At 35.4% G+C, this 26,948-nt stretch overlaps 1 protein-coding gene across 3 annotated transcripts in view; it reads right to left on the reverse strand.

Annotated features, from left to right (window-relative positions):
• Positions 1-1,246: 1,246 nt before the first annotated feature.
• Positions 1,247-26,948, reverse strand: part of UBE2E3 (ubiquitin conjugating enzyme E2 E3) — an 81,926-nt gene continuing 56,224 nt past the window's right edge. For all 3 annotated transcript variants that reach the window (XM_021668948.2, XM_012471453.3, XM_012471452.3), the window contains exons 4-6: positions 6,903-7,035; positions 3,817-3,964; positions 1,247-1,877 (exon numbers count right to left, since the gene is read on the reverse strand). In XM_021668948.2, the coding sequence (XP_021524623.1) occupies positions 1,780-1,877; positions 3,817-3,964; positions 6,903-7,035 (379 nt within the window). In that variant the 3' untranslated portion in view covers positions 1,247-1,779. The remainder of the gene's footprint in view (positions 1,878-3,816; positions 3,965-6,902; positions 7,036-26,948) is intronic.

Genomic DNA, 26,948 nt, shown 5'->3' on the forward strand with positions numbered 1-26,948 from the left:
TTTTCTAGCACCAAGAGAAAAGTTTATTACTCTAGGATGTAGAATGTACAATTTTGGCAGTGGAGGAAAAACTACTTTCTACAGCTCACCCATGGTTGATAAAAAAACCTTACAGCTTAATAAAAGGTCTCCACTTGTATCACATTGACTTGGACTCCATTATAGATTATTAGTTAGGTTTAGGTTTTCATAGATGTAAAGTCTGAAGTATTCAAAATAGTTCCTTCATATGGTGTTCCTCTGTAATAATGCTGGGGGGGAGTTTAAGTGAAAAAGAGATATACAAGTGTAATTTTAATTTTACTCTAAGACTGCTGACAAACATTCAAGTAGGAGTCTATTTCTAGTGATGCACACAACTACACGTTTCACTTATCTGGAAGCAATTTTTATGTTAATATTTTCACTCTATACATTTTAAGATGATACTTCATTTCCATATTGAAGACCAACCAGAGAAGACACTGCCCCATATACCACAACCTTGGCTATATGACCAGAGATAATTACCTTAGTCATCAGGAAACAGAACAAACAAAACCACACACAATTATACTCTGTTTAGCAAATCTAAATACTGCAAAGTAATTCTAACTTTCCAAAAATCTAACACTTTACAATTACAACTAGGAAGAAGAAATTTAACCTCTAAAACATCTTACAATTTTGCATTTTATCCATTGAGAAATAATATCACATCTGTACAGTAACACACTTCTATCCTACCCTCAAGGCAGACAAAGATTTCTGTGTTCAACTCTGCCTCTGGCTATATTTGCTGGCCACTTGCCATAGTAAGAATGGTTATACACACCACGAAAATTCAAGACCAGGATTAGAAGTAAAAAGTGCACCATAAACTAGCTACCACATCAAAGTTACCATCTGACGATACTGCCCAATGCTGAACAAAAAACACCAATTTGGAAGCAACATGTTACATAAGACATTACCAGACTCCTAAGTGAGTGAACCAGGATTTCATGTTCTTTTTGGCTTAAACATTGTATTATCAAAGTACAGTTTTATGTGTTTGAGACTAATGGGTTAAAATCCATTTTTGAATATTTAAGGTCATTCTTTCAATAAAACGCATTTAATAAGATTTTAAATGTTTTCAATTTAAGAATTGGTTTATTTGTGCTAGTCTTTAGTAGTCAATCTTCATAGCCACATTTTTATTTCATCAACAATCATCTCAGACACACCTTCTAACAAGACTGACTTAAATATTACGACAGGAAACTATGCCTTCAGGAGCATGTTTATTGTGTTTGAGATGATACATCAGGTGCTCTCTGAGCTACAAAGGGTAAAAGGAAATCCTCTCATTACAAACTGACAAAGGTAAAAGGTAAAACATTTTTCACAACAGCATGAACCACATACTCAGATCTGGATTTAATACAAATGACGTAACTCCTAGTCATCTACAGCTACTTTTATAACTTCATACAGATAATGAATTAGGCTAAAATGCACTATAATATTTGGTAGACTTCAGGACCAGTATCCTTAGTACATCACAAAATACATTTTGATATCCCAAAGAAGCAAGACTTGCAAGTAGGCATTTTAAACATAACTAATCTACAGCTACAAAGTTCTACTCTTGATAGCATTTACCTTTTTGGGGAGTCTCCCAGGCTCCAAAGGATAAAAGCAGAGTAGAATCAGTATAACATATACACAGAAGTCCGTATTGTAAAGGCTATAAAGATTTGCAGCACAGTGAGAAGATGCCTTCTGCTCCTTCGCACTGCATACAAATTACGTGAATTATGTTGCGTATCTCTTGGTCCACTGTCTGGCTATCCTGTCGTGTTCTGCTCTGTTGGTCAAATACTGAGTGGCTATGCTTCCAACCAGAGGATCCGCTGGAAAAGTGAAAACAACATTAAAGCTATTTTGTGGTATCTTCTTCAAAGTACAGTTCTAAATGTCTACTAAAATGAAATGCTTATTTTTCAGCAGTATCTTCATGTTATAGCTAAATTTTCAAAAGAAAAAGCTTAAAGTAATATGATCATATGTATATTTTAATATTCGTTAGGAATACCCTCTTCAGCAAAAAAAAAAAAAAAAAAAAAAAAAAAAAAAAATTGAATTTTGAGCTGTATAGCTAGATTTGATTTTTATAAAAGATACGTCTTCAATAAACAAAAACTATTTTGTAATTTTGGCCTTTCATTCAACAATGGAAGTATGCTAGGTGGTTATATTTCTGCTTGTGAAAAGTTGAAAATGGTAATTTTTAGATAAAATCCCAATCTTACAATACAATGCTACTTCAAATAAAATGCTTCCTTCATTCTGTGCCCAATATGACTCTAATCACTATCCATAGTTCCACTTGAAAACTTACTTGCAATTTTGTTTTAAGTAGAATTATGAACTAGAGAATGAACCTGATATAAATTTTTGTTCTTATTTTTAAAAAGAAAAAAATATGTACATATGGTACAATATTTTAATTAACCAGTAAAAAGAAACTCTTCCTTCCTGACTCCAACTATCCAGAATTTTCTTTCCCCAGAAAATAATTGTTACAACATTACTTTCCACAGTTCTTACATGCATTGACAAGCATTTAGAATATTATGTTGTGTATATGCATTTTTCTTTTGAGACAGAGTCTCGCTCTGTAGTCCAGACTGGAGTGCAATGGCAAGGTCTCGGTTCACTGCAACCTCTGCCTCCCGGGTTCAAGAGATTCTCCTGCCTTGCCCCCCAAGTAGCTGGGAATACAGGTGCCCACCACCACGTCCAGCAAATTTTTGTATTTTTAGTACAGATGGGGTTTCACTATGTTGGCCAGGCTGGTCTTGAACTCCTGACTTTGTGATCCTTCCACCTCAGCTTCCCAAAGAGCTGGGATGACAGGCATGAGCCACCATGTCTGGCCGTGTCTATGTATTTTTTCCAGTGCTTTTCATATTTAATATATCTTGAACATATTTTCCTATTAGTTCATATAGAGTTGTCACATTCTTTTAAAAAGCTACATCTATTAATGGGCATTGAGGTTATTTCCAATACTCTGCTTTAATAAATGATACCACAATGAATATCCATCTCTATCTATTGCATATGTATCTCTGCTGAGCACAAGGTAACAACTCTAAGAGTCTTTAGTGACTTATCAAATATTTAGAAAAAGGAAGTGAATTAAAAAAAAATGGCCACATAGTGAAATAAAATGTGTGTGAAATTTCAGGTCTAAACATCACTTTATCAAGTCAGCTACCAGAGTTTCTAAAGTTCACATGTGGCAGTTAGGCATTTTTTAGAGTTATGAATTATACACAAATGATTTTATCTCTGAGTTGATATAATCATAACCTAGTTCAAGTCTCACTGGCTATCATTATAATATCCATTACTACTATGTCTAATATAACTAACCAATTCAAAAAGGAAGGGAGAATAAGAAGCCCTCCATTATTAAAGTAGTTGCCTAAAAGCATATGGCACCATGGAAGAAGCAGGAAAAGGAGGCATCGGTGTCAGAGACATTGCTTCACTCTTGTTAGACGTGGTCTGTGTACCTACATAATTTTAAAAGTAGAGAGACCATTAATGATGGTGACAAAATAATTACAGAGTACCATGCTATTAACAAATTAAATGAGGGTATTGAGAAACTTTTGACCTAGTCTACTTGAAATGGCATTGGTAATTTCCTCACAAAATGTTTTACGCTGATTTTTCTATCAATAGCATTTACCTCTCAATCTACATTTAAAGCTAACTAAAAAAAAAGTAATGCACTGGTTTTTGTAGTCTTAGTGTATGTGTCAATAAATATTTGCTTACCAGGGTTGCAGTCTGTCAAAAGGGAACAAATAGACAGCAAAACCTTTGAAATAGTCAAAGCGGGACTCCAGTTGTCTTTAAGGATGTCCAGACAGATGACTCCCTGACTGTTGATGTTGCAGTGATAGATTCTGGTGCGGAAAGTAACCTAAGCACAGTCACATTAAAAACAGAAGGAAAATCAATGTTTTATTAACAACTAAAACACTAAAAAAAATAATGAAGGGTAATATATTATAGATGATACTAAATGATTTAACTGGAGCTAACCTTAGATTAGGTTTAATAACAAAATTAAATGGTTTTATTTGACTCAGTTGAAAAAAGTTTGTTTTTACTCTGTATAGAAAGAAGTAAAGTGAGGAACTGATCAGTTACACTTAAAGAACTGATACAGTAATTCTATTTATGTGTGTGGGTATGTGTGTTAGCATACACACCCACATCATAAACAACTGTGTGTGTACATACACATACAGAAAGACAGAAAGTGAGGAAGAAGAGAAATGTTTTGGTGCCAAAGGTAAGAGAAACTGATGACAATTTTTTTAAAACATAAAAGTTACATCAGTTTCTTAGTATAAAAGATCAGTATCAACTCAGCTAATTTCTTACCAAACATTAGAAAATATTGGCGGATGTAGAAGAAGGTTAGTAAAATCATTCACACTACCTGCCTTTCTGTTTCTTAGCCTTTCATTTCTACAGCTGGTTCACTGTCTTGTTAGACTAAATTATTAAAATAAAATAAGCAAAGTTTTTAGCTACTGTATAAAGGAAACTAATATATCCCTGAAATGTGTGAGAAAAGAAGATAAATCATAAGAACAAACACTACCAAGTCCCAAAATAATCACAAACACTAACTGGATAGTTAATTCGTAACTGGGAGCTGCCGAAGAAAAAAACAGACAATTTCTGATCATTTGACACTAGCAGTGTACTGTGAGCACAAAAGCGGAATCTGGGAAGAAAATATTAAATGCTCTCAAAAGTGTCTTTCTGAAAAGAATGTATGATGGCAAGGGGTGGTGGAGCAACACACTAGTTTAGTAGAAGAGGAAGAGAGTATGCCCCTCTAGAACTGCTCTGACCAATATAGCATATACTAGTTACTTGTGAATATACTACTCTTAAATTGTGGTGAGGTGAATTGAGATGAACTAAAAGTATAAAATAAATACCAAATTTCAAAGAGTTAGTACCAAGAAGAAAATGTCTAAGATTTCATTAATAATACTCTTACATTGATTACATGTTAAAATGACAATATTCTGAATGTTAGGTAAATAATATATTATTAAAATTCCCTATTTCTTTTTGCTTTTTAATGTGGCTATTAGAAAATTTAAAATTATACATGTAGATTTTACTATATTTCCATTAATGCTGCTCTAGAATATAGAACTAATGTATGTTCAGATCACTGACATGACTACTCAATACACATGTGATTTACAAATACAGTATTTTCAGCTTTAACTAGTGAACAGAATAGCATTCATGAACAGATTTCTATTAAACTTTTACCCTTCAAGAAGTTCAACATTTTCCAAACTTCAAAAACGTTTAGCACTGTAGAGAAATAATTGTTTCAAACACCACAATCATACCAGAAATCTTATTTTTTACTTGTCCAACTATAGATCTTAATAATGCTTAATACTATATATCTTAGCAACAGAGTGAACCAACACTAAAGAATTAGAAGATTAACATATTACAATTTCAGCAGAAAACATGCTAAATTTATAATCATTAGATTAATCAAAATTATTGGTAATCATATACAGTACTATAGTGTGAAATTCTTATATTAGTCAATTTCCACTTTCCATTAAAAGGTGTCCAGAAAAACTTAAGAGTCATCTTCTGCAATTAATCTTCTGCCATATGCAAAAAGAATTTCAAGATCTTAGATTCTGATGGGACCACACACTAAAGCACTTTACACACTAACAGCTGTAACTGATAGTAAATACCTCCAGGTGTAAGGGACCTTGCCGTCTGCGATTTGGGGTAACTACCACTAGATGGAACTGTTGGAACTGTTGTTACCTTGTTAGACAATACCTTCTTAAGAAATAATCCTCTTTTATTCACAAAATACATTCATTTTTGTGCACATACATACACACAGGCTACATAAATTTTAAATGTTATAAATTGCAATATAAATTTTAAAAATATAGAGAGAACAAAAGTTACCATGTTGAAAAGAAAAATATTTTACCACTGTTAAGGGCTACGGACTTGAAAATACACTTTCCCCTGTATGTCAGACATCTCTGTATCAGGAGCATAATAATACTCCATGCTTAATTCCAGTGGTTTTTACCTGCTGGCTTGACCACTGTAGAAACAGAAGTTAGGGGAGGAAGCCATTCAAGTAATTGTTATATTTAAGCTTTGCAAAGTTGAAGGTCATTACAAGGCACAACTCATCCCGTTCTGTTATCCACCTAATTCATACTTCCAATGAACTCAGAGCCAACAAACAGAGAGAAGGTACTCAGGCACTCTGTTTCCATTACTACATCATACTCACAGAGGGTACAAAATGAGTTTACTAAATATTATTAGTAATATTATTTCCCTCTTCTTGGCTATGAAGTTTTTGCTTATCTATAAAGATAAGGTATTTGGCACAAAATTCACATTAAACCCTTCTGGAAGTTGTCAAACAGTTTTACTGTTTATCCTAATAAATACCTTCATTAATAATACCTTAATTAACTATTAAGATATTTTTATACATATGAGAGAAATTTTATACTTATAAGGGAAAATACCCTATGAACCTTCATTAATACCTTCATTAATAATACCTTAATTAACTATATTTTATACGTAGGGAAAATACCCTATGAATCTTCATTAATAATACCTTAATTAACTATTGATTACAAATTATTTGTGAAAGGAGTCAGTTACTCAGTTTTAAAATTCTTGATTACGTGAAAGTTTCCATATCAATCCATGAAAAACAATGAAATCAAAATAACTGCATTGACACACATTTAAATTCTAGAGTAACCAATTTTGAAGGAGAATAAATATTAAAGAACGCACTTCTAGCTTCTTACCTTTGGTGGCTTAAATGGATAATCTGATGAAAATGTGATATCCAGAAAAAACACACCACCTTCATATACAGAACCCGGTGGACCAAGTATAGTTGATCTCCATTCATAAATGTTATCTCCTTTAGGCCCAGCACTATTTAAAAGAAATTAAAAATCAGTATATACATATATTAGCAATGCATGTTAATATAACAAAACCAGATAAGTATTAAAGGTAAATTAGCAATCCTAGAGTAATAAGTGAAGTAAGCATAAAAGAAATAAGTCCCAATGTGTTTGCACATGCGTGTGTGTATGAACTTATTTGGAAATACTACAAATTTACCAGAGGAAACGCAAGGACAGTACAAAGGAAGTTGGTAAAACTTTGCCAGTCTCCATTAGCATTCTGCACCTTCTGCTCCTCTCTCCCACTGTAACACGCACCCCTCTAACCCGGCAAGCGTGTATAGAGACATGCTTTTTTCTGAGTCATTTGAAAGTTACACATATCATGGCCTTTTCCCCATAAATACTTCAGTGTGCATTTCCTAAAAATAATCTCCTATAAATCACAACACAGTTACAATTTCAACAAATACATTAATAGAATTATTTAAACTACAATTTGTATTATAATGTTGTCAACTGATTCTGTAATAACCTTTAAAAATTAATTTTTCTCCAAACACAGGACTCAGTCTTGGAACCATGTATTTCTTGTGTCTTTATTCTCCTTTAATATGGGTTCTTTCCACCTTTCTTTAAATTTTATAACATTAACATTTTTTGCAGAATCTAGTCTTTTTTAAAAAAAAATGTTCACCATTTTGAGCTTGCCTGACGTTTCCTCATGATTAGATTCATGTAATGCATTTCTGGCTGAAATAATATGTAAGTGGATGTGTCCTTCTCATGGTATCACATTTGGAGGCACACAGCATCTACCTGCCTGTACCTCATTGGTAATGTTAAATTTCATCATCCAGACAAAGTGCTATCCAATTTTGCTACTGCTTAGTTACTATCTTTTCCCTGCAACCAATAGCAATCTTTGGGCAGATACTTTAAGACCAGGCAAATACCCTGCTTCTCATTAAAGTTTCTTCCCAGTATTTAGTATCCATTTGTGATTGCTATGGTTTGATTTGTCCCTGCTAAAACTCATGCTAAAATCTGACCTTCAAATGTGGCAATGCAGGGAGGTATCTGGGTCAGAGGGGTAGATCTCTCATGAATAAATTAATGCCCTCCCTCTGGGATGAGTACTCACTCAAGCAAGAACGAATTAGTTCCCAAGAGAACTCGTTGTTAAAAAGAGTCTGGCTTTCCTTAAGTTTCTCTCTCTTGCTTCCTCTCTTGCTATGATCTCTTTGCACATGATACTTGCCTTTCCACTTTCCACTGTGAATTGAAGCAGCCTGAGGCCCTCACCAGATGTAGACAGACGCCCTTCAAATGAACCGAATAAACCTCCTTCCTTATAACCTACTCAGTCTCAGGTATTGTTATAGCAACAAAATCATGATTGTTCATTTCTAGAACTTTCTCTACACTTAATAGTTACCCCTTGAGACCTTTCTCCTGACTGTACATATAGAAGTGTTATTGGTATGGTCTCATTTTTTCCCAATGCTTTATAAGTCATTACTGCCTTTAATTATTTTGATGCCCAACTTATCGTAGATTTGGCCAATGGCGAACACTTTCAAAATGACTCCCTATACCATTGCAACATGCTAGAATCTTTTTTTTGAAGCATTTCCTTCCTTTGTCATAAAGAATCCCATCCTTGGAATCAGCCTTTCTCCAAAGAGCCCGGGTTCCTTTCTGTGGGAATGTCAGAAAAACCAAGAATCTGAGTCCTAGGTGCTACTAAGTCTTAGTTACATTTTGGTACAATGTGCTCAACATCATCGCTTTATAAAATACAAATGAGAGATGATTCAAATAAAATCTAAACTCACAATTACTTGTTGGTGACTCTAATATGCCTTAAACTCTTCTCAAATTCATTTTACTGCCAGTTGGTAGAAGAGCTTGGATTCTCCACACCCAATTCTTAGTTCTTAAATGTGCTCTCTTCTCACTTATCATACTATTTGCCATAGTGAGGGAATGTATTCTCTTACCCCTGTCCACAAGGGGTAGTAGTTTCAAAGGCAAGAACTTCTCAGCGCCATACTTCCACCCACGTCTCCATACAGGATCTTAGAGGTCTTTAACTTTTGTGCCCGCGGGAAGAAATCAAAGATCAATCACTCAGGCAGAGGTTTAAAGGAATTCCTTTCATAGGCCAGAAAACTTAAATGGGGCGGGAATTACTCCCAGGTTAAAAGTCCCCTTTTCTCTCATCCAGGCCGATATCTGGATCCCCTCCCACGACCTCGTGGGAGCTCTCGTGCGCGCGCCCCCGCTTGCTCGCTCTCTGCTTCTCTCGCTCTCTCGCTCTCTCTCTCTGCCTAAATAAATCACTTTTTGAAAAACTCTTTGGGGGTCCGATATTTACTCAATTGCTCACCGTGCGGTGTGTGTGTGGGGGGCGGTCCCTCCCTACCATTCTTGGGTAAGCGAGGGACCAAGAGTAAGAACACATTCTCTCGGGAAGCTGAGCCTCCCCTGCGACCGGAACCCAGTCTCAATAGGACAAAGTGTACATTTAACTATTACAGCAGGATAGTAAATAACTTTTCCTATTGTCTTGGATTAGACTAAACAGAGAAGCTATAGTATTGTGATTACTTTGCTATACCCAAAGACACTTAGCTTAAGGCAAGTAAGGGCTAAAAATCCAATTCTAAAATCCAGGCAGTGCTGGCTACCTGTCTGGAGTAAGGGGCCTCTTCTCATTCTCATAAACGTACAATCTGTTAGTGAAAACATGGAATGAGAAGGGAAGGAATCAGGAAATGACATGAGCAGCTGCAGGACTGAGTCCACTCTATTTTAAAGAAACCATATTAGAGGTTAGCAGATGACTGACATAAACTCTCTCTGTCTCTGCCTCTTTCCAATGTCTTGAATCATTCATTTTTCCTTCTCTGGTAAGTGATGCCAACAAGAATCCAACAATGCTGTTTCTCCCAACTTTATTATTATCATTTTTAAATCTCTATTTCTCTACCCCTTCCAGCTTCCATCTCAATCATCTTTCCTTTATAGCAAAACTCCTTGGAAGTCTTATCTACACCTCCTATCTTCAATTTCTCTCCTCCATTGTTATTTGAACTCTTCCAAACAGGCATTTCCTCCCGTTACTCCACTGAAGCAGCTCTTATCCAAGGTCACCAATGATCTACATAATCACTAGACCCAATGATCATTTCTGAATCTTCTTCTTATTTGACTGGTCCAGCAACATTTGACATAGTCAATCACATCCTCCTTGATACATGTTCTCTTTCATCCCTAGAATAATATACTTTAATAGTTTTCCTACATTTCCTGACCCCTTTCTCACCCTCTAATCCTATTCCTTCTCTCTCTAAGCTTTAAATATTGCCAGTCCTCCAGAGCTAAGACCTAAATAAACTGTTTTGTTATCTTATGCAGTTTTATGGTTCCCAATGGCACCAATATGCTCTTAACTTCCACATCTGTAACTGGCCTAGATTTTTTCGCGCTGCAAGACAATGTCAAGATAGTAAGAAGACAGGCAACAGTCCTAGAGAAGATATTTGTAAAAGATATATCTGATAAAGAACTGTTATCTAAAATATACAATAAACCATTAAAACTCAAGAAAATGAACAACCCGATTATAAAATAGGTGAAATACCTGAACAGATACCTCACACCAAAGATAAACAGATGACAAGTAAGCTTATGAAAAACTGTTCAGTCTCATGTCATTGGGGAATTTCAAGTTAAAACAAGAAAAACCTACCACTACACACCTATTAGAATGGCCAAAACCCAAAACACTAAAAACAAATGCTAGCAAAAATGTGGAGTAACAGGGACTCTCATCCATTGCTAGTGGACAATACATAATGGTACAGGAAATGCAAAATATCTAGATTCATTTTTATGCATCTGGATGTCCACTTTGGAAGACAGTTTGGCAATTTCTTACAAACATAAACATATCTTACCATAAGATCTAGTAATCACACTCCTGGGTATTTACCCAAATAAACTGAAAACTTATGTCCACACAAAATCCTGCATGCAAATGTGAATAGTAGCTTTATTCATAACTGCCAGATCTTGAAGGTGACCAAGCTGTTCTTCATTAAATGAATGGATACCTAAACTGCAGTATCTCCAGACAATGGAATATTATTCAGTGCTAAAAAAAAAAATGAATTATCAAGCCATGAAAAAACATGGTTGAAACTTAAATGCATATTACTAAGTGGGAAAATCCAATATGAGAAGGCTACATACTGTATGACTCTATCTATATGACATTCTGGAGGCAAAACTATGGAGACAGTATAAGTATCCAGTGGTTACCAGGGGTTAGTGGGGTGGGAGGGATGAACAGGCACACACACAGGATCTTTCAGACAGTGAAACTATTCTGTATGGTATGACATGGTGGATATGGCATTATACATGTGTAAAAACCCATAAAATGTACATCAAGAGTGAACCCTAATGAAAACGAGGGACTTCGCATGATAATGATGTATCAAGGTAGGTTCATTGATTGGAATGTAACAACTATACCACTGGAAAATAATAGCAGGGGTGGTTGTATGTCTGCATGGGGGCAGAGGAACAAGGGGTTTCCACTCAATTTTACTATGAACCTAAAACTGCCAGGAAAAAGCCATTAATTAAAAAAAATACAAATAAAGTTTAGAACAAGCAAATATATACATATATATGTATACATATAAATAAAACAAGCAAATATTTATATATTAAATATTTATATATTAAATCAAATATATATACTAAAAAAAGAAGTCAATGTTTCTCTAAGTATTGGTTTATAAAAAGAGTTACTAACTTGTATAAACAAATATGTTTCAAAAATTTGTTTTAAAATAAGGTACTTTGAAACTTGGAACACATTTTGACCACAGAAATAAGGTGGATTAAATCCTGGTCCACAAAATTTATATAAACTATTTCTTCCATAACATTAAATAAGGTACTGTATATCTGCAGTAAAAAATACTGAAAAGCAATGCTATATTTTATTTACCATGATAAATGGTTAGACATTTTAAAAATACATAACCCAGAGTGCCTTCAGCTTGACCACTCTGGCTCTCAAAGTTCATGTAGTTGGCAGGTAGTCACTCTGGGCTCTGATCTTTTCCTATTCTTTCAAACACATCTTTATAAACCAAGGAGAAAAGAGATGTAAAAACAAGGAAATTCTGGTCACAAAGAATGAGAGGAAAAGAAAAGGATTATTCCTGCAGACTTAAAGGGTGCTGAAATGACCAAGAAATGGAAGACAGAGGAAACACAATTGTAAAGGTGATGGTGAGGTGTGTCCTGTACACAGGAAGGCACATGGAAAGCCCACCAATCGGCCAGATAAAAGAGATATAAGTGACGGGATGAAGGCAGAAAACCAACAATCCTGCATGATGTGCACATGTATGGGAGACAGGGGGAGGGGGAGGTAAGAACAAAAGAAAATCAAGGTAGGAAAGTGACCAGCAAGCATTTCACAGCAGATAGGAAAATAGAGACTTTGCTGGAACAGCAGAGGCAGAAGAACAAAGGAAATAAAACAAGAAATCTACCCTGGCCTTAAAAAGTGAGCAGACCTTTTATCAAAAGTGGTAAGAACTAGATCTTGATATGATCAGAAACTACAAACCAAGAGGTAAACAGGAAAGGAGAATTTCTGTAGCTATTACTAGACAATAAAAAAACTGGCCAATGCTGATGGTGTTAAAATGTGTGAAAGTCAGGTGTTCTCACTGATAAGCGTCTGCATTGTTAACTTTCAGCACTCAACCATTTTCAGGTATTTTTAAAATTGAAAATTTCTGAAAAGCAATGAGTGTATACCTTGAAGAGTTGGGTTAACGAAGACAGTTAAATGCCACACAGACTCTAGCAAGCTTGTCTAACATGCCTTAGTTTGCTGCTGTTGTTGTTCTGATTTGTGTTATGCTTTTAGCAGTCTAAAGCCATGGTTTTTAGTTTCTGCCTAAAGTGATATGAGGAAACAAGGATGAGGAAGGGGCTTTACTGGTCTAACCAGAAACAGAAACTTCAAGAAACTATGACCATATTTTCTCCCCTGGACACCCCTGCCAAGTGTTTACATTAGTTCTTGACATCACCAACATGCTAATTAAATGTGAGAATTAGTTACACCTTAATGATTATAATTTAAGCATTACATTTTTTCATAGGATGTGACTGTGTCAGCCACCTTTCTTTTCTACAATCTTAACAACTAGATAAGATTCACTCAGATGAATAACATGGCTAATGAAAGGAGACATTTCAGCACTATGATTCAGTCATAATTAAGTTAAATCACACAATTTTTATATTGTGCCAAACTATATGGAAATACCTCAGTGATTCAGAAATATATCTAGTGTCTGCAGACTCTATACAAAATGATTTTATTTAGAAAATGTATTTTGACTTAAAAACAGAGATACGAAATTTCAGGTAAGATGCCATCCCCCATAAAAAAGAAGCAATCTAGAAACATAAAGAATAGCAATTATAAAATGAGCTCATCTATTCACTATAAATACATATTTAAAAAACAATTACATACAAAAGTTTACTCCATTAGGTTGGATTAAGTACTGTAATAGTCATAAGAATATGCATGCATATTCTATTGCAAAAAGTATGCTTTAGAATTTGTATACTTAAATTGCATAATGTTAAAAATTAAAAACAATCACTATTAATATCTGTAAAATAAGCAATAATATGACTTTTCCCACAATGAGGTTATAAACTTAGCATCTCAGTATGAGTACAGGGGGAAAGGGAGATTAGAAAGAGGAGCCCTTAAATTAGACCAATCTTTAGAAAAGAATGGAATGAGTTAGGTAATTGAGATTATAAATAAGTTCATTTATAAATGAACTTTTAAATAAATAAGTACACTATAAAATAAGTTCATTTACAAATAAGTTCATTATAAACGTTTGTAGGTCAGTAATGCACCTTTCAGGGATAAAGATGGGACTCAGTAAGTACACCTGAGTACTAAGAAGAATATTAAAAATACAAAGATACCCAACCTAGCATTGTTTAAAATACTGAAGACACACATAAAGCCAATGTCCACCAATAAGGAAATAGATAATTATACAGCAATTAAAACGAATGAACTATATTTTTCAGCAAGAGATCTGAAAAATAATGCTAAGTGAAAAAAGTTAAGTTGTAGGATTAAACATGTAATTGAATACCATTTATGCAAGTTTTAAAAACATAAAAAAGATCCCACATATTGTTTATGAATGCATACACACACAGTGGAAGTATGAAAACTTACACAGAAATCATGGACAAAAAATACAGGACAGTCATTGTCTCTGGGGAGGAAGGAAGAGGAATGAGACTGGGAAGAAAGTATGAAGAGACTTCAACTATATGTAGTTTTCATTTCCTTTAAATAATATGTTCAAGCTAGAATATATGAAAGGGTTATTGATTATTACTTAAGCCTTATCTACTGGTGTACATTGAAACAAAAAAGAAGGAAGTTTCAAAGTATACCAGAGTTCTATTTTACTATTAACATAACTAAAGAAAGAAAGAACATTTTATGGAGTGTCCACTCTATGCCAGGTGCTTTATATCTCATCTAACTCGGTAGTAGTAATCCTGTTCGAGTATTTTTACCAAAATTTCATAGATGAGAAAATGAGACAGAAAGGTTAAGTGACTTGCCTAGGGTCATATATGCAGAGCTAAGATTCTTTTCTAAAATGTCTTCATTACAAATTTTAAAGCAATAAATCCATACAAATATTTTTCATTACCCAGCTCCTGCCAAAAATTAAACGTTAACAGATTCAGAAATAAAGGTATCTAATGACATACTAAAGGTGATTCTGTAATGGCTTCTACTCTACAGACTTTTAAATGCTTCATATAATTTGGATTATTAATCCTCTGTTCCATCTCTGTTTTAAGTGTCTACTCTAAGAGACCCTCCTGAACTTGAGGGATCATATTTCTGAAGATAATCCTGTTGAACAAAACAGCAGGTGACAAGATGAGTTTTAGTTTCTTTATGTTTAACACTTAGGATGTGGGGATGGGAGGAAAAACAAAATGATATTAAACTCAACTTTTTAAAGAGTAGAAGAAAACCCACAAGGTATCACCTTCAAAGCAAATATGGTCATTTGCATTAAAACTCTATACTAGAATATAACTCTTTCCTGAAACATCTCCAGTAACTGTTCAGGAAACAGCGATCAGAGAGTACTGTCCTATAAAGAAGTGAACTCTTTTCCTAACATTCGTATTAAGTAGATTCTGATTCTTAAGTTTTTGAACCATCTTTTACCAGCTTCATATCTTTTACATAAAGTACTACAAATGCTTGTGTAACTTCTTGGCCCTTTTCTAAGTTATGTGATGTGGCCAGGCGCAGTGGCTCACGCCTGTAATCCCAGCACTTTGGGAGGCTGAGGCAGGCAGATCATGAGGTCAAGAGATCGAGACCATCTTGACCAACATGATGAAAGCCAGTCTCTATTAAGAAATACAAAAATTAGCTGGACATGATGGGGTGTACCTGTAATCTCAGCTACTTAGGAGGCTGAGGCAGGAGAATTGCTTGAACCTGAGAGGTGGAGGTTGCAGTGAGCAGAGATGCGCCACTGCACTCCAGCCTGGCGCCTGATGACAGAGCGAGACTCTGTCTCACAAACAAACAAACAAAATTACTGTGATGCTTCAAAGTATGATTTTTGAAACCTACTCTTCTTTTCATATATTGAGGGTATGGCAAATAAATATATTTTTTCTTTGTGTCCAGCCCTAATAACCTTACCACATGGTCTACAGAAAGTAAGTAGTATTTATTTTCATAATCTTTGGTTTAAAGGAATTAGATTGAACACAAACTTAAATTGGCTGGGTGTGTGTGCCATATACATACACAGAAATTCAGCCTGCAAAACCATCGTCATTAAAGAATCAATAACTATTTCTGGCAGTCAGGTGTACATATGAAAATACTGATGAAGTAAAAAAATTATTTAAGGCATCTGCCTAAAGACTTCTGTCTGCACAGATAATGCAATAATGCTTTCTTGATCTAGTAATTACCATCTAGTCTTTCTTTAAAACTACTATAAAGTTTGTGCTTTGTCTACCTTAAGGCCTATTAAGACGTTCATCATCCAAATGCAGTCAAGTCTATTGTGTATAATCATAAGAAACATTTCGTAAGAGAAGAATTCTGGTACAGGTATTTTTCATTGCAAAGTACTGTACACTTATCCAAGCATAGGTGAAAACATTTCTAAAAGTACAATCATACACAAGTGAAATAATTTAAAATATACACACAAACACACATCCAAGTAAGTCCAGTCAGTTAAACAACATTATAAACAACAACTATGGACCAGGCATTGGGATGCCAAGATAAACTGTGGGTGTGGTAAAATTAAACATCAACATCTATAAGTATATTGTCTTTAACTAATACTGTGGTCACAATTTCACACTTAAATCCCTTGTTTTTTATATTCACATTGTGGTGTATAACACCAGACTTAGCTAAAATACCTACACTCAAAAAGTTGTTCTGTTCAGAAGATCCTTGATTTCTCTGCTAATGGTGACATAAAGAATACCTTTATTCTCTGAAGCTTCTCTATTCCCTCAGCTGAAACCTCCAGAAATCTCAACCCATCACCCTTTCTTCCCCAAGTCGCCTCTATTCTCTCTCTCTCAACTGAGTTCTATCTTCACTGCCCAAGAGAGAGAAAAAAGGTAATGTTAAAAATGAGTTGTTCATTTTAACAACAGTATCAATGGTGGTTGGGGCTTAGGAAAATCCTTAGCACGCAGAACAAATTAAATTATATGAAGTACATCAAATGCTAATGGGCATTTGTCAACTAGGCTGAGAATGCAGGCAACTTCTGTAAATTTTTCTAAAGGAAAGCCATACCTCTATATTGCTTTCAAAACTTCAAAAACTGCTCATAAGTGAACAGTTGTTATTCCTGAATGTTTTCGAAAAAAATCTTATTTATTTAGTTTGAAAGCAATTAGGAGTTCACAATTTATTAGGGAAAGCTATAATACAGACAATTAGGGTGAGGGGAGTGGCTGGGGAAATAATACAGAAAAATAATTTTACTAACTAAAAGGGTAGACCTAGGTATGTGCTAGCAGGTCCAATGATTTTATCTTCCTATTCCTCTCCCCAAGAATGGCCTCTTTTTGGTAAACGTGTAAATTCTTAGGTAATCTCTATTACACCAACCAGGAAATGGTATTGCTTATTAATCCATACTGTGCCTTGTGAACATATGAATTCACTTTGAATTAAAAGTATTTACAATATACAAAATATAGTACTTGCTAGATTCAATAAAGAAAACATTCATTCATTAAAGAGTTACTGAGTGTGTACAATTTGGGGCTAGGGATCTGTACAAGAAACTAAAGATACAATGGAGATTAAAGCCTAGCTGAGGGTATAGATCTTAATCAAATAAACTCACAAAAAAATATAAAACTGAAAGTGCTACAAAGGCAAGGCATTCTTTGTTGAATGCCAGGGAAATGTTAGAGAGATAAGGGAAGAGTCATAGAAAGCCATACTTAAAAGATTACTTGAAATACCCAGTGGGGGTTAATCAGAAGAAAGTGAAAGGGCTGGGAAAGAGGACTTCACAACATATGCAAATGCCCCGAGGCTACTGGGAACAATGTAAGTAGCAGGGCCTGGAAGGACAATGTGGCAGAAGCAAAGAGAACACGGGAAGTACAAGGAAACATGACCTGATGAGGGAAGCCGTAACAAACGTCTCAGCAGGAACTTGTCAGGCTACATGAAAGATATTTGTCTTTAGATTAAAGGAATAGGCAGCTATCAAAAGATTTTAAGCAACGAAGGGGAGTATTAAACTAATATGGACATTTTACAAGGCCTCCTCAGGTTGCTCTGTGGAGAATGGTCTGGAAGAGGCCCGGAGGGTCTGTGGGTGGACCACTGCAGTAATCTAGGTGAAAGATGATGACAGACTAGACTAAGGCAATACCAGAGACAAAGAGGAGACACTTGAGAGTTATTTACGAAGTAAAAGGAAAAAAAAATTAACCAGACTTATGTTTTGAAATAGGGCAAGAATAGCTTACAGCTTTTGGACTGTATGACTGAGATAATGAATGTATATGCCATTAACTAAGATACGGATGTTGAAAAAAAAGTTGGTTTTGGGCACACTGGGACTAAGAATATTTTGAGATATTCAAAAGATAAATATGCCAGAGACAGACAAATAAGGTAGAGGGGCCTGGTCCTATAGATATAAATTTGTGAGACCCTGATACACAGGTCCTTAATGTCCTGCAGGTGGGATGGGCCAGGCTAGGCAAAGAGCACAGAGTAAGAAGGCGAGATGAGGCCTAAAATGAGACCACCACATCTAAGTCCCAATACTATATGTCAGACCTGTGACAGGTGTTTAACAGAAGGACAAAAAAGCAAATGGAAACAAAGCAGAGGAAAGATTAATTACATGAAGAGATACGGAAAGAAGTTGGGTTTGTAAAGTGTGTTAGAAACTAAAGAAGACATTATCTGGTGATGTGCGGATCATACCAATAAACTACAAAAGCTTAGGCCGGGCGCGGTGGCTCAAGCCTGTAATCCCAGCACTTTGGGAGGCCGAGGCGGGTGGATCACGAGGTCAAGAGATCGAGACCATCCTGGTCAACATGGTGAAACCCCGTCTCTACTAATACAAAAAATTAGCTGGGCACGGTGGCGCGTGCCTGTAATCCCAGCTACTCAGGAGGCTGAGGCAGGAGAATTGCCTGAACCCAGGAGGCGGAGATTGCGGTGAGCCGAGATCGCGCCATTGCGCTCCAGCCTGGGTATCAAGAGCGAAACTCCGTCTCAAAAAAAAAAAAAAAAAAAAAGCTATCGGCATGTGTACACCAGCAACATAAACTAACTTTTTCTGGAAAAACAGAGAAGGAAATGCTAATCATGGTTACCTCAAAGAAGGATGTGGTACTCTGGAGTGAAAAGGAAACCTAGTTTTCACTGTATACTCTTTGAAAAATAAGAGGGATGGAGGCCCAGTAAGTCAAAACTGGGGCTATGGCTGAAGCACTCGAGAACTGTTGTAAAGGCACTACAGAAGAAAATCTAAACCATAAAGGATTTTTCGTAGGCAGAGTAATTTCTATAATATGCTTTCTTGTCAAACTCCAAACTGGAGAACTCTGACAACACAGATTTTCGAATTCTGAAAAATCAAATTATTAAGAGCTTTTATATATCTTGGCTAAGATTACCTACCCCTTCTTAGGTATCTTCCTTCCCCCATTCTTTGAATACTGTACAGTTTAAGGGCTCATCCAAAATTGAAGCCATTTTGCCAATATATTATAAATCTGAATTACAAGTTAACCATATGTGACAGATCATCTTGTTCTCATTTTCTACCTTTAACTTTAAGACAGGCTATGATTAGGTAAAATAAAACTAACAGTCAATAAATGTGTCAAGCTCTAGTCCAGTTTATCATGAAGCTTAAACTAAGCATAGACTCTAAAAGCACCCATTTGTTCATTAGTTTTTTCTGTATGTTTTGCAGTTTGATATACGAGGGCTAGTATGGAAATATATCTTCTACCAGGAAGTATTTATGTTTTGTGCTACATTTTTGTTCAAACCCTTAACGCCTACACAGAATCCCTGACCTGCGAAAGACTCAAAATTCAACAAATCTATTTCCTGCTTATCTTTGGCTTTATGGAAGATCTTTTTCCTTGATGGACAATGTAATTACAAAGCTTCATAATATAGTTGGTACATATGTGAGGTACTCCCAAAACTCAGTGTTAATGATTCACTCTTCTAACATTTACTGATTATCCACCATGTAGGAGGCACTAATGGGTACTGAAAATACAGTGATGAACAGAACATACAAGATCTTTGCCCTCACAGTGATTATGCGAATACTGAACTAACAACACAAAACTATCCACATAAAATAATGCTGGATAAATACAAAGTCACTTAAATAAGCAGGCTATATTTCAAAGACTGTAGGAAAAACAGTACTTAACAAAGTGATTGTTGTCTTTTTTTTTTCTGTCCCAACTTGTGTGTGTGTGTGTCTGTGTGTGTGTATCTCCAAGGGGTGTGTGTGTGTATGCATTTCCATTAGTTAACACTGGTTTACTAAAGTAATAAAGGTAGAGGGAGCGAGGGAACAGTGTGGAGAAAATCTCCCAGGTTATTCTAATGAGCAACCTTCTTAAGAGGTACTAAATTAATTGATGTGTGGTTATGACATCTGAAACCATAGGTCCCAAACTTGGCTGATCACCTGTGGAGTTTCAAACCTTGCCCAATACCAGGTCCCACCCCTAGAGATTTTGATGTGTTAATCTGGGGCTGGGTCTGAGCTTACAGAGGTTTAAAAACTCATCAGGTGATAAAATGCTCAGCCATGATTCAAAACAACTGGAGACGGGCGAGAGCAGATGTGCAGAAAGAATGAGAAAAAAACAGACTGAAACTAAGAAAGTATTCCAATCTTCAGATATGACATAATTGCCTGGGCTCTGTGACTGTTACTAGTATTGTGCAGAAAGTTGTAAGAAGCTATTATAACTTTTGCCAAAACTCATTAACATCTTTAGATTGTGGTGAATTTATTAAGGTAATGCAGCTTTGTTGGGCTCAGCCAGGAGCACACAAGCCTTCTTGGAAAACTTCCCTATCATCACCTCAAAAAGCTGTAATGATAATCAGCATAATGTAATAGCTTTTTAAGACTTATCAAATGAGAAAATGTCTCTACAATCTTACTCATACACAGCACAAGTAATTTTGCCTATACATTTGTCTTTAAAAAGTAGATTATGACAGTTTTTCTCAGCTCTTCGTGCTGTACGCTTTTTTGCCATTTCCCTACACCTCTTTCTGATTATAAAGCAGCAGACTTAAAGGCATAAACACTAGGTATGCTATTAGAGAAAGGTAAAATCTTATTTTAGTATCCTGTGTAAACATTTAGTAAGTTCTCTGACTTTAAATTCTGGCATTTAGAAAATTCTACATAATAAGAAAATAGGTAAAATATTATTCATTATCATTAATTTTAGAACATTAACCAGTGCACCACTGACATTATATGACTACCAAGCTGTAAAATACTCTTAAAACAGAACTGAACAGTTCCTGGAGAGTACAGTAAGCTAAATCAGAAACTAGTGGGGTAATTAGGACTTTTAACATACTGGTTAATATAAGAACCATTCACAGGGACTTTAGGAATTACGTTATCACTTATAAGCATGCAAAAGATGCATTAAGAAGATCAATACACTAATCTAGTGACATAAAAAATTACATCGGCATAATAGTGGAATTACATCATAAATCTTGAAATTATAAAAAGTAGTTTCTACACAGTAAGTTAAAGCTGAATCTTCCTTAGGATAAAGCCTTATAGAAAATGTAATCTCCTATTAAAGTAAACCTGCATTCCATCACCTCTAATATTCTCTACTACCACTCAAGACTTTTTCTTTTTTTGACTTCTATCCCTTATGATCTGGGTTTGCCCTGAAGTTGTCTTTGGCATCCTTCTTGCTATACATAATGCCATAAATGATACAAACTATACATATTTATTGCTTAGAGACTTCATCCTGTTTTACATAAATGTCAGTTTCTAAGTCTTTAGTTGTAGCACTGCATATTTTGCACTATTCACTTTTTAAGAACTTTGAACATTATACTTTTCTGACCAACCATCACCTCAAACTCAACAAAATCAAAATAATCTTTAACATAAAACCTGGCCCTGCCAAAGACCAGAAACTATAGCACTTGGGAAAAAGGTGGAGGGACAGTCATGCTCAAATACTACTAGATCGGAGGAGAAATACTACTTTTTAAAGATTCCTAGCCACGTCTATGAAGAGCCATTTGATCAAGTAATCCCACATCCAAGAAGCTATCCTAGGACAAAAAATCAGAGATATGAATGAAAGTTTTTGTATAAGGAGGCTCAAAGCAAAGTAACAATAGTGGAACTCAAAATAGTTTAAATGTCCAACAAAATTATAATGGTTAGATCACTCATGGTTTTCAATCAACCATGATGTAGGCACTGAAAAAAAAAAATCAAGATTCTGAAGACTGTTTAATGACATGGAGAAATGCTACTGACAGATTAAGATGGAAGAGTAGATCAAAAAACTATACATACACAGTAGTAATTATATTGCATAAACAATTTGTATATGCGTACACAATATGTCTGTGTATTTTAAAAGAGAATAGGTTGAAGTAACGGTGGTTATGTCTATGGTGATTATCGTTAATTATTATATTTTACTTTCTTGTGTTTTTGTCTTATCAAGCATTCTACAATAATTCAGGTTAAGTATCCTTTATTGAAAATGCTTAGGACCAGAAATGTTTCCATTTTTTTTTTGATACTTTTGGATTTTGGAAGATTTGCAGATACATAATGAGATACATTAAAGATGAGACCAAAGTCTAAACACAAACCTCATTTATGTTTCATATACATGTTACAAAGACTGAAAGTAATTTTATACAATATTTTAAATAATTCTGTGCAGGAAAAAGGTTTGCACACACTAAACCATCAGAAAGCACCGTATCTCAGCCACCCATGCGGACAATCTGGTTGACTGGCATCACCATCATTCCTGACTCTTGAATATATATGCTACTGGTAAGTACTCATTTTCTTACATTTATTCACACGTAAGTATTTAGCAAAAAATAGAACATACCACGGATACAATGAAAAAATGTGCTCAGCTTAACTTGTGGCATCACGTTGGAACTCAGAAAGTTTCAGGTTTTGGAGCATTTCAGATTTCAGATTAGAGATGCTCAACCTGTTATACTTTGATTTAAAACAATTTTTTTAAATTGGTATTTTCTTTTTCCAGTTACACAGGCATAAAACTTGACTTTTAAGCTTCCTTGCTCACCAGGCATCCTGAAAGTTCTTCTGAATAATCTTTCTTATAAAAATAGAGATGACGCAATAAATTTTATTGAAAAGGCTTGGAAATCACACAAGATCTAAAATCTGGTTGCATTTACCAGATGTGTGACGTTGAGTGAATTACTCAATATTTCTCCATCCATATGTGATGGCACCTGCCTTGGGGGTTAACAGTGAAGTTGACAGCTCCTACTATTATGTAATTTTCTTTATCACTACCTTCCAACCCAGATACTTAGCGCATTTGACCTGGGATTCAATTATGGATGTTTAGAATTGACAGGTCTTTATATGTCATTTAGTATGAGTCCCTGGTTTTACAAATGAGGAAACTGAGGTCAGGTGCTTGCTCAAGGCACAGAGCTAGTATGTGGCAGAACATGAATTCTAACCTGTTCCTTGACTTCTAGTTCAGCACTCTTTCACCAGCATCCTTAGAAAACTCCTCAGGATTTTGCTGCCCATGCCATTTCTGAACTACCACCCTAATGACTACTGCCTTTTGCAATATTCCTTATCTGAACTCAATTAATAAATAGAAAGGTCTTCCCTAATACCAAAGGGATTTCTCCCTCTTTTTGAACTCTAGTACAGATTGCCATTTGGCTTTTAGACTAGGTCACACTAATGGAGAGCCAATCAGAAGAGCATAGACACTTAAAGTTAAGTCAGAAAATATAAAACATGTAAATAGCCCCGAAGGGGACAGGATATTAACTGAAGTTTCACAACCCTTGAATTAAAAAGGAACGACTGAGCTGAGCAATGCTCAGTACATATTCTCTGATTCCTAAGACAGGCAAACATTAGTTTTCAAGCATCTGGAAAGCTTAGAATGACTGATGGGGATAGGGTAGCCTTAAGAGATGTGACAATTAAATGCAATGTGATCTCCTGAAAGGGACACCAGTGAAAAAACTAATATAACCCCAAGAGTTTAGTTAATATTAATTTGCCAATATTAATTTATTAGTTTCGACAAATGCAGAAGGCTCCACAATAACATCCTCATTTACACTTGCTTTCCATTGTCTAAATTAGGATACATATTACAATAATGTTTATAATCAACAGTACTAAGGTCTGCTGACATGACCCTCCATATTCTGTGATGGCAAGGATGAGGTGTTTTGACTCACACTCCACTGCTCTTCCAGACCACACTGCCTCCTGACAGTGGTTTGGTAGTAATTCAATTCACCTAGTGAAAGTTGTATTTGACAAAAGCTTACCACAGTTTCTGTGAGCAGTGTGCAACATCACACCTGTAATCTCAGCACTTTGGGAGGCTGAGGTGGGCGGATCACGAGGTCAGGAATTCAAGACCAGCCTGGCCAATATGGTGAAACCCCATCTCTACTAAAAATACAAAAATTAGCTGGGTATGGTGGCGTGTGCCTATAATCCCAGCTACTGGGGAGCCTGAGGCAGGAGAACTGCTTGAACCTGGGAGGCAGAGATTGCAGTTAACCAAGATAGCGCCACTGCACTACAGCCTGGGCGAGAGAGCAAGACTCCGTCTCAAAAATATTAATGATAATAAAATAAAGAATCCTTATGTTGCACACTGCTCACAGAAAATCCTGACATCCATTTTAACAATTAAAATAGACCTATAATGATCATCTATATAAAAAGTAGAACGTTTTAAGCTTCTATTATTGTTCAATGCCCCCTATGAGGAGAGGTTCAAGTGCTATTTGACACTCTACATGAAGACTATAAATCTATCTTAAAAAGGAAAAAAAAAAATCCCATGGATCTTTGAAGCATTTTTATTTTTTGAGACAGAGTCTCACTCTGTTGCCCAGGTTGGAGTGCAGTGGCACGATCTCAGCTCCCTGCAGCCTCTGCCTCCCAAGTTCAAGCAATTCTCCGGCCTCAGTCTCCCAAACAGCTGGGACTACTGGCGCACAACACCGTGCCTGCCTAATTTTTGTATTTTTAGTAGAGACGGGGTTTCATCATGTTGGCCAGGATGGTCCTGATCTCCTGACCTCATGATCCACTGGCCTCAGCTTCCCAAAGTGCTGGGATTAAAGGCCTGAGCCACCGCGCCCGGCCCTGAAGCATTTCTTTAGAGAAAAGGAAATGTACTGAACCATCAGAAGGAACCTCTAAGAGTCTACTTAGGAAAATTCAAGTCTTCTTCTAAAGTAAAAAATTAGCTCAGTTTAACTCTCTGGATCTAACAATATAAGAGTAAAGAGAATGATTTTATAAAAATTCCAGGAACTGTTCTTAAATTACATTTTAAACTATGATTATTTTGAATGCCACAGCTACTAAAAAGTGATTTCCTTTGTCATCAGACTAAACCAGTTTTCCAGTATTTTACCTATGATCCATCTGAAATCTCTAGTGATTATCCATCTTCATCCTATAATTTATAGTATACCTTATACTAAATAGAAATTACATTTCATTCTAACCTTAAATGTTTAGATATAGTTCTTTTATATATCCCAAAGCAGCCAGATAACGCTTTCCACTTAACAGTTACTCAATAAATGCTTGTTGAATAAACATCAACCCCGATAAAATACACTGTGGCACAAAATTGATTCTATATAAAAAATTTTCCTATCCACTAATTTGTATTTTATGTACATCATAAGCCAGGCACTGTAGTAGGGATAAAAGGAATAAATGCCATCTAATCAAATTTATTGTTATGAAAATGGCTAAATGCAATACAGTATAACATGTGCAGAACTAGAGACAGGTCAATGTCCCGTGGAAGGATGAAGAAGGATGTATCAACATTAACTGGGTAGTGGGTATATCAGAAAGCTCTGTGAATGCATGACTATAAAGCAATCTTCCATTTACCCACTAAGAAGAACACAAACATTTTTTCTTCCCCAATTTAAGTATACAAAGTTTTAGGAATGTCAAGGAAACAATCAAATGGCCACTTAAAATACTTATTTGTTTAGATATAGCCATTAAAAATCACCCTGTATAGTAAGTTATAAATACAATAAACCCTCTGTACCACCCATAGGTTCTACATACACAGATTCAACCAACCACAAACAGAAAATATGCAGGAAAAAAAACTAATAAAAAAATACAAATAAAAAACCAATACGGTTTAACAGCTATTTACATATAATTTATATTATATATTGGTATTAAAAGTAATCTAGAGATTTAAAGTATACCAGAAGATACCACAATATACATAGATATTGTGCCATTTTACATAAAGGACTTGAGCATTTTGAGGATTTTGGTATCCACGGGAGTCCCAGAACCAATCCCCCAAGGATACCACAGGATGACTATAACACCTTCTCTATAATCACATCTTATCAAAATTTTATTCAACTCCGAGACATCAGTGTCTTTGTCATTACTAAATTATTGAGATGAATTTTTTGACTCTGCAATTGACACTATTAGAAATTTTATCATAGCCAAAATTAGCAGTTGTACACTTGTTTAGTTTGTAGTGATGGGAGTCTCACCATGTTGCCCACGCTGGTCTCAAATTTCTGACTTCAAGCAATCCACCCGCCTCAGCCCAAAGTGTTGGGATTCCAAGTGTGAGCCACCACACCAGTCCCTGTATACTCTTAAGACAATGTTTTTACATTTGATCTAAAAGTATATTCATTATATCTTCAATGTAACCATGTATTTTATTTTGCAAATGGTTTTAATCAGCTTTGTTGAAGTATAATTTATTTATAATAAAATTCACCATTTTCAAATAAACATTGGTAAGTTTTGAAAAATGTACAGTCCTGTAACATCACTACAACCATGATATAGAACATTTCCACCACCCTAAAAATGTTTCCTCATGTTCCTTTAAAGTCAATGTAATCCGTCCCTATTCCCTACTGTGGTAACCACTGATCTATTTTCTGTTACTATAGTTTGGCCTTTGCTA

This window comes from Aotus nancymaae, unplaced genomic scaffold (genome assembly GCF_030222135.1).
Source record: "Aotus nancymaae isolate 86718 unplaced genomic scaffold, 86718_ANA_hifiasm-v0.15.2.pri h1tg000008l, whole genome shotgun sequence".
Taxonomy (NCBI): Eukaryota; Metazoa; Chordata; class Mammalia; order Primates; family Aotidae; genus Aotus; species Aotus nancymaae.